Source organism: Typha latifolia, chromosome 11, assembly GCF_019914945.1.
Source record: "Typha latifolia isolate L0001 chromosome 11, TyphaL0001v2, whole genome shotgun sequence".
NCBI lineage: Eukaryota > Viridiplantae > Streptophyta > Magnoliopsida > Poales > Typhaceae > Typha > Typha latifolia.
In genome coordinates this window covers 859,887-869,397 of record NC_133096.1, presented here as the reverse complement: position 1 = coordinate 869,397, position 9,511 = coordinate 859,887, and the positions used below count along the sequence as shown (strand labels likewise).

Below are 9,511 nucleotides of genomic sequence, written 5' to 3'. Positions count from 1 at the left end.
GTCAATTTAGAGTAATATATGCAAAAATATAGATGCATTTTTTTTCTTTTATGTGATCAATTTAGAGTACTATATACAATCAAGAGTAATGACAAATGTCCAAGTAAAATTGATCTTATATAGAAATATTAATTATTATTTTTTAAATATACATATAAATAAGATATTTTAAAAGGTATATATGTAAAAATTAAAAAAAAACATTAAATAGTTCAAATTAATGCCTCTTTTATCATTCCATGAGAATAGAAATGTGAGAATATTCTACCATCTAAATTAAATAAAGTAGAAAATAATAAAGTGGAATTATTCATAGATTTGTGGGACCCACCATAGATTTTATTGGATGTGAACATTCTAGTGGGCTAACATATATGGGTAAAGAAGATAGATTCTTTTTGGGCCCCATTGATGGATATTTATTGGATATATAGCCAATTTATCCAACCTTTTAATTTCGATCTATATGAACTGATCATAGTATCTTGCATGCCTATATCATTCATTCAATCATTCATTCAATCAAGCAGTCAATCAAGAAGGAATTTCTTTCTTTTATTATTAATTATGCTTTGACCAGCAATTTAATTTAAAACTAGCTAATACTTGACATATTTGTCTTTCTCCTGATATTTTGGAGTATCATATTATATAGATAAGGAGAAGATGATCTTAGTTTTTTATCCAAAAAGAAAAAGAAATGAATCTTAGTTCTTGGGTTGTATTCTTTATGCATCTTCTAACACAATTACTTTGTTGCAAATAGGATCATGCTTAGATTGTTAAAATTAAAAAAAAATTATTGTATAAGTATTTCCAAATTCAAATTTTAACGATGTAAGTTTATAGAAAAAAATAATAAAAGCTTATGAATTCGATGAAACTATAGGCATGTAATTCCATTAACTCCGAGTAGGTGTTATAAGCTTGATACATAAAGAAGGGTAAGAAACAAGCATAAAGCTCAATAGGCGACTAAGATCAAAATAAGGCAACATTCATAGCACATATAAATAGGTGGCTAACTATAGTTTCATCATGATCGACAAAGATTTTAAAGTAGTGTAACTACCAAAATAAAAAAAAAAGAACATAACATGACCAAACTAGGTGATTGACAATCATTAGAATCCACATCCGATAATAATTCTCATTGAAGCAAAAATAGTGGCTGAAGTGACGATTGTGAGGGACTCGATGGGGGAAAGGGGAGTAGCAATTATGAGGGCCTAGGCAACCCCGATGAGGGAGGGAGGTGAGGCAATGATGGTGTAGGCCTTGGAGACCTCGACAGGGGAGGAGGGGAGTGATGATGACGAAGACATAAACCTTAGCAACTATGACGGGGGAAGGAGAGGAGCAGCATGGGCATGGGCCTTGATGACAAAGGGAGCAGAGATAATCTCAGCTATGGGAGGCGATGGAGAATAAGAATGTAGAGAAAGGGAGGAAGAGAAGATAGAAAGTGAGAAAGAAGAGAAGAATAGGAAAAAGAAAAAAAAAGATGAAGAAAAATAGAGAAATCTTTTCCAAGGGGGAGTACCACCGGTAATGGCTCCGGTGGAGAGAATGCCAGAGGAAATATATTTTCCCAAACCTTAGCAAAGCTCCTCGGCTACTTTCGACGATTAAGGATTCCAACAATAAAAAAATATTAAAATTCTAAAAGAATTAGATCCTAGTAGCATAATTCAAATCAGACTAATTAGAAGGAATGTAGTTAATCTTATGATTTGTAAATTTAAGACAAAATGTTAAAAAGCGATACCGGCATTTACTTGAATCTAATTCTATCTAGTGCAGCCTAATACCGACATCTGACTTGAATCTGGGACATGATCGAATTGGATCCAAATTATTAACTTATTGGGTTAATGAAGTATCCACTTTTCGCTCCTAATTATAGTGTTACAACTTGCAAAACTCCATTAGATCATTTTTATAAGATAGCTAAATTACATCTAAACCCCTTGAACGATGATTAGTATTTAGTATTACTTATACCCTCTAAGAAAAAAAAAAGAATTCTTACATATAATTGCAACTATTTAAAGTATCATTATTACAACTTTTTTTTTTTTTTGGCTCTTTTAATTATGTTTAGTTTGTTACGAAATATTCTTAATAGATTATTGTTAAAAGTAAACAATCTCATAAAATAACTAAAATACCCTTATTTTCTTGAAGTTTATAGCGTAAAGTAGATATTTTTTTCTTATACGATGATGTTGGGTAAAGTATTAGATAGCGTTTAAACTATTTTAAATAATAATTTTTTAATCTAAATTTAGTTTTAATCGTGATAGTTAAATTTAACTAACTGAATAATATTTTTTTTAGAGAACAAAGTTTTTAGTGCTAATTATGATTTTTCATATAGAGAGTATAAATGGCTATGGATCATAGTTTAGGGGATCATAGTTTAGGGTTCACTAATCTCACATGACCGGAAGAACCGGTTGCTTTAGGACGGTGTGTGTATGTGTGTCCCCAAGAAAACAGGCACGTGTCCGACCATCTAACACTTCCCCCACCCGTATCCTCACGTGGGAAACACCTCCCTAAAAAATTTCTCATTTCTAAGTCTTCTTTTATTTAAAATTCTTAAAATATCGGTAAAAGCGAATTCCATAGATATTCTCACACCTACCCTGTCACTAACTAATCCCCAAACGAACACGCACCTTATCCTCTTCTACAGACTGGTCATCAGGAAAATAAGGAGTACAAATATCAGTTTGGGTACCAATAAGTCCACCTACCACCAATCGGAAAAGGACACGTCTCTAAGAACAGGTCGGGCTTCGGCTTTTTAACGGCTAGGAAAAAGGCCACAATTTTACTCTAGAAAGGACATATAAGTTTCGGAGAAGCTCTCTGTTACCTTTCAAATCTCTTCTCTCTTCTTCTCTCTTCTTCTCTCTTCTTCTCTTTCTCTCGCGGCGTGCATGCGACGGTGCCATTTTGGGCTGATGGGTAGTTTTGCTGAGCCAGAGATGGATGACGATGAGTATGCTAAGCTCATAAGGAGGATGAACCCACCAAGGTGTTTTACTTCTCCTCTTTTGATTCAGATCTTGAGGTTGTTTCTGGACTTGGGTATGTTTAATTCAGTCTTCTCCTTGTTGGTTTTGAGTTTTATTTGGTGTTTTTTCTTTGATTTCTTTTGGTTTTGGTTTTAGTTTTGGAGTTGGTTGGAGGTGGTTGTGTGGAGGTAGTGTGTAGATTGGTTCAAGTATAATTCCCTTGCTTGGTTATCTATATATTTTTTCCCTTTTCAATTTTGGTTTCAGATTTTTTTAAGACTTCTGGGTTTTTTCATCTTCTTTTTCTTGGTGTCTGAAATGTTTGTCGTGCTTTCCTGAAGAGTCCTTATTTTTTGCCGTAATTTTTAATTAACTTTAGTATGTTTTCTTTAGATTTATCCTTCTCCATGTCAGAAATTAGGTTCTATTTTAGTATGTAGTTACAATCTCTCCTTCTTTTTATCCTGGTTTTCATGTGAGGAGAAGCAATCCATCTCTGGATCCTTAATTCCCTTCTTTCCTTTTTCTTTTATCTTCAATAATTTTCCAATGTTCTTCTATTCTAGATTCTTATTTATGGTACTAATGAAAGCTTCTAGCTCTAACTTGTTTCATTGTATGTTCCTGAATAATAATTAGAGTACTTTTGGCTGCAGGGTTGTGATAGACAATGATACTTGCGACAGTGCGACAATTATTCGGGTAACTTGAAGCTCCCTCGTGGAGTATCTGATGCTTCTATGATTGATACTTTCCTTGTTGTAAGAATATATCTAGCTTTCTTAGTTATTGTTTTCTTCTATTAGGTTGATAGTGTCAACAAGCATGGGACTCTCCTTGAGGTTGTCCAAGTGATTGCTGATCTGAATCTTATCATCACCAAGGCATACATGTCTTCAGATGGTAGTTGGTTTATGGATGGTAAGACCTCCAAAGTTGCAAAAAGATAAATTCAAGTTCATCGAGAATTCTATCGGATCTGACCTTCTGTTTTTATGATTTCAGTGTTCAACGTAACCGATCTCAAGGGGAATAAAGTTTACGACAAAGAGACCATCTCCTACATACAAAAGGTAACTTCTCATAGCATTGTTGCTATAGGAGCCTCATGTGCTAGGATACTCTATTTATAGCATCTTGACATTGATATCTTATCATAGTAGAATATATATCATTTCTTAAGATTCTCGAAGTAACCTAATTATTTTTGCATCAACCTTGCAGACCCTTGAATCAGATGCTTGCTATTTCCCTGATTTGAAGAAGTTGGCAGGCATAACGCCTGCAAATGACTACACATCCATTGAGCTAACGGGTACCGATAGACCTGGCCTGCTCTCTGAAATATGTGCAGTTCTCACTGATCTTAAATGTAATGTGGTGAATGCCGAAATCTGGACACACAACACGAGAGCTGCAGCAGTAGTTCATGTCACTGATGAGTCAAAGGGAGGAGCTTTACAAGATCGAAATACTCTATCAAATATCAAGAAGCTGTTATCTGACGTTCTGAAGGGAAGCGATGGTTCAAGGTCTGCAAAGACCTCAGTCTCGATGTCTCAAACCCATAAAGAGCGGAGGCTGCATCAGATGATGTTTGATGACAGAGACTATGAGAGGATTTGCATGGAAAGCGAAAGCTCTAGGCCTCAAGTAGCAGTACTGGACTGTCCTGAGAAGGATTACACAGTAGTGTTTTTGCAGTCCAAAGATCGAGTGAAACTCCTTTTTGATACTCTCTGCACTCTAACAGACATGCAATATGTCGTGTATCATGGAACGGTCGACACAGGAAGGGGCAAAGCGTATCAGGAATACTACATAAGACATGTTGATGGACACCCTATAAGCTCGGAGGCTGAAAGGCAGAGAGTTATTCAATGCCTTGAGGCAGCTATAGAGAGAAGAACTGCAGAGGTACAATTTACTCCAAAAGCATCAATTATGTAATGCTTAAATTTTAGTTACTAAGTATTATGCTTTATGGCTGTAGGGATTGGAATTGGAGTTGAGGACTGAAGATCGATTCGGGCTTCTTTCAGACATTACAAGGATATTTCGCGAAAATGGCTTGAACATCAGAAGAGCTGAAATTTCAACTGAGGGTGGGAAAGTTGTGGATTATTTCTACCTAACTGAGACATCAGGGAACCCTGTCAAAGACGAGACGATCGAGTCGATCCGAGCACAGATTGGGCAGACAGTTCTGAAGGTTAAGCATAACCCTTTCTTGCCCAATAAACCTCCTGAAGCACTCAGCACTATTGCTTTCCTTTTCGGAAATTTCTTCAAGGGTTATCCATTTGAGAGACTGCGATCGATTGGATCCTACTCATGATGATCTAAGGTTTGAAAAAGGAACATGTAAATGAAAGCAAACATAGACACACAACTCCATCTCTGTGAACTACACTATTGTACATATATACTGAAGGTGATTAAAGGATGTCCATGGCCAATGTAACTACACTGTTGTACATATATACTGTACAAAAAAGAACAAAGAACATGTAATTACATACTATTTATTTGTACAGTCATCTACATATTTAGTGATAGATATAGAATTTCATGACTTGTATATTCACTGCTGCACTTTTATTCCTCTGATAAGTTTCTAATCTCTTGATGACGCTGATCGTCTCGAAGTATTTTCTTTCGGCTGAAAAGTTTATATGCAGCTTTCAGGTTCTGATATGAAATTCCTTTTGCAGTAATCTGAAACCTAAAGCTCTTTTAGTAGATCATGATATAAGTTTGCATACATAGTTTAGTCTAGAATTATCAAAATATTTCTCTATTTCCCTTCTTTCCTTTCTATTAAGAAGTCAAAGGTAAGATATTTTCTTCTGGAACTTGGGGCCATCTGAAACTTTAGTAGTTTCCTGGTCTTTATTCAAAATGAGAACTGTATTCGCTTGTCGTTGTTGACTTCCTTGCAAGATGAAATTAGCAAGCATTCATGTCCACTAGTTTTTTCATTCAAATTCTTGGCCCTTTAAGGCTTTAACACCTTAAGAATAGTCAGCTCAGGTTCCTTTTTCTTCTGAATGGAAGAATCTGGAGCAAGGTTCTTGATTTCAGATTCACATACTGCAAACATAGTTTGGATTCAATTACTTGTTAGCCAACGTAGTACATTTAAACTAAAGAAACCTACAAACTAAAGTTCCAAAGAAATCCATAAACCAAAGTCCCCAGAATCTTTGACTCTGTCCATCAGTTTAGACTAATGGAGTCGCCAATGCTTACCAAAACAGCCCACCATTGATTCAACAAAAGGTGAATAAAGTTGACTGATGACGAATTCAAGTCAACAGGTCAAAGGAGTCTAGATGATACTTCTGAACTAACTCCATGATGGATTCCAGCCAATAGAACTTTATAAACTAGCATCTTATTTGAGACAATGGAAATATATATATATATTTACCTTGATTTCAAACCACTATATATTGAAATAAATTTGTTCCAACCCAAAATTTTCATTTTATCTAGGAATGAAAACTGAATTAGATGTACAAAAATGTCTATAAATACACTCAAGTATTTTTTACGCTATAACTGAAATTAAAACTTCGAACTATATAAACTCGATATTCTATGACAAAAAAATAATAATAATAATGCATATGAATCTCTGTCTTTCCCCCAAAAAAGAGGCCTTATTGTATCTACTTATCTACTACTACATGAAGAGCCAAACTGATTCAAATCCTTCAAACTTCCCATAGATTTATTTTGATTCAACCCACAGTAAGTTCAATACCAAGAGCACATTGACCTAAAAATAAGAGCATAAAGTTGGCATCAGTAAAAGCATATCAATGGTCAACTGGTCAACAAGTCAAATGTTCTGCAACAAAAAGTATAGTATTTTATTCCTTTTTCAATTGATCCATAGATGGACTCCAGCATTAGATCATATGAACTAATGGATTCCAGCATTAAACCATATGAACTAGTATTATCTTATCTAAAAGGCAAAAGAGTGAGGCAAAGTATTTTTACCAATTGCTCCATTTTCGAATGATGAAATTAAAAATACTTCGTGGAGTATGCCTCTGGGTAAGTCTCCTGGCCCCGATGGGTATCATGTTGAATTCTATAGAAGATATTAGACCAGTATTGGTTCGATCCTCAGTAAAGCCTTGAGAAATTTTCAACTCACTAGCACTCATTCCTTAAAAATAAACTTTTAAACAGAAACATTTTAGGGATAAATAAACTTTGTAATTTTTTTTACTTATAATCCAGCAAAAGGAAAAAAAAAATTAATTCGAAATTTCATTATAAGTTTCCAATAAGAGCACAGGCAAAGATCTTTGAACTTTGAATTTTTTTTTTTCAAATTCCCAATGCAATTAGCTGGAAACATTTCCACATTTATTTTCTCAATCCAATTTTAATTACTTTCCTTCAAGAGATAAATCCCACCGCTAAAAGTTTCCAATATATAAACCCTAGTTTGCTATCTTCCCCATAAGAATAAGAATAAAGAAGAGGAATAGTGAAGCATGGCATCCTTTCTTAAGCTCCTCTTAGGTTATCTTACTCTGTTTTGCATCTTTAAAGCAGGTTCTATTCTACCTCTATCTCTATCTCTCTTTCTCTCTCTCTCTCTCTCTCTCTCTCTCTCTATATATATATATATATATTTATTTACTGTTTTATAGCGAAAATGATATTAATTTTTTGGTAAAATATGTTAATGAATGTCAAATAAATTCTCATATATGAATGTAACTTAGAAGCATTGAATACAACCATAATTCAGAGAATTTATAAAGAGATTTTAGGGATAATTATAAAATCTCTCAAATGTCTATCAAATTTTAGGCATTTAGATACCGTTTCACCCTTGTTTTATACATTATTCCACTAATATCACTATCTTTCATCAGAATTGTCTTCATTATGAATCTATTCTCAAAAACTACCCCCATTTGATTTGCAGGTAATGCAGATTGTAGTCTCTCAGACATCATAGTGGTTCAAAGGGAAACAGGATTGATAGTGTCTGGAAAGACTGAGTATGAGGTTGTGGTTCGTAATGGCTGCAATTGTACTCAATCAAATGTGCAATTGGACTGCACCGGCTTCAACACTGCTGAGCCAGTAAATCCAATGAACCTCAAATTGATCAGTCGAGATCGCTGCGCCGTCAATAACCGACGACCGATGACCCGTGGCTCCTGGGTGAAGTTCCGATATGCATCAGATATGAAGTTTAGTTTTTCTCCGGTCAGCTCACGGATCGAATGCTAATATGAAAAAATAGAAATAATTTAGGGTTTATGATTTATATATTATCGCCGAATGTTTTCGATCAATATGTAGTGAATGGAATATAAATAAATTGTGTTGAAGTAAATTTATTTTCCTTTTTATTTTCTCTCCTGAGATTTTATTAGTCCTGGAATGGATTCCTCCTTCCAAGGTATTTTTGAACTACTTACTTGATGGTGTCTAGTTTACTTAATCTATTTTCTCTAATCAGTAACAATAAATAGAATTTTAGGCCATTTTGGTGTAAACTCTATCCCATTCAAGCATGTGTAATTTTAAATATCATCTACTAGTATAAGTTGTTGGGGGTTATATCTCTTTATTAAAAATAAAATAAAGATAAGAGTATTGTAATAGAATAGAGCTATTCAAATTTAGCTTAAAATTAATTTCGAGCCTAAGCCAATCCAAAAATACTTTTACCCATAGTTAGAATAAGATAACAAAATTAAATTGAAATGTTTAGGAATAAATAAAGTTTTATATAATACTAATCAAGTGGGGCATCAAATTTTTTCTTTTGTTGGGCTTCCTATCATAATTATTATTAAGGACATTTCATATAAAATCTAAGTGGAGGCCGAAAAAATTAGTAACATACACATTATCGCTAAATAAAATTAAAATAGCGAAAATAATAAAACCTGCAAGCTACAATAAATTAATCAATAGTACAAAAATAGATAGAGTTTTCGAATACAAAATTACATATCGAAAATAAAAATATGCCCCTTTACGACGCTACTACAAAATAAATAGTTAAAAAAAGCACAATGCCCCACTAGGTAAATTGCTTTAAAATTTTTTACCACAACTACGCATTATATGTTAAATATTGATAAGCCTAGTTCTAAATGAGTGACACTATCTTTCTTTAGCATAATAATATTTTAAAAAATTACATAGTATAATAAGATTTATGTATTTGTACCTAACATGATATTTATATGAATACATAAATATTATATCACTATATACGATATAAGACATGCACCTAACTACATAAGATAACATTGTTCGACTATCGCCAATGTTAACTCTTTCCATATTTACATATCTACCTATCACACTTGACATTAGACCTTTCGACTATCATCAGTATTCATCCCAAATAAATACCCCTAAGAAGGAGGGTAGATCTTAGAAGTAAAATCAATTGCTCATCAACCAATAAACAACTGAGTAATTGCTTAGCA

At 33.7% G+C, this 9,511-nt stretch overlaps 1 protein-coding gene across 2 annotated transcripts; it reads left to right on the top strand.

The window, feature by feature from the left end:
• Positions 1 to 2,841: 2,841 nt before the first annotated feature.
• On the top strand, positions 2,842 to 5,607 carry LOC140798173 (ACT domain-containing protein ACR6-like). Of its 2 annotated transcripts, none has more exons than XM_073151937.1 (6): positions 2,842 to 3,046; positions 3,683 to 3,728; positions 3,833 to 3,947; positions 4,032 to 4,099; positions 4,251 to 4,943; positions 5,020 to 5,607. In XM_073151937.1, the coding sequence occupies exons 1-6, from the start codon at positions 2,949 to 2,951 to the stop codon at positions 5,362 to 5,364; spliced, it is 1,365 nt and encodes a 454-aa protein (XP_073008038.1). In that variant the 5' UTR covers positions 2,842 to 2,948; the 3' UTR covers positions 5,365 to 5,607. The 2 variants fall into 2 exon arrangements, with proteins under 2 accessions (XP_073008038.1, XP_073008039.1); XM_073151938.1 differs by having other exon boundaries at positions 2,890 to 3,099.
• The last annotated feature ends 3,904 nt before the right edge of the window (positions 5,608 to 9,511 follow it).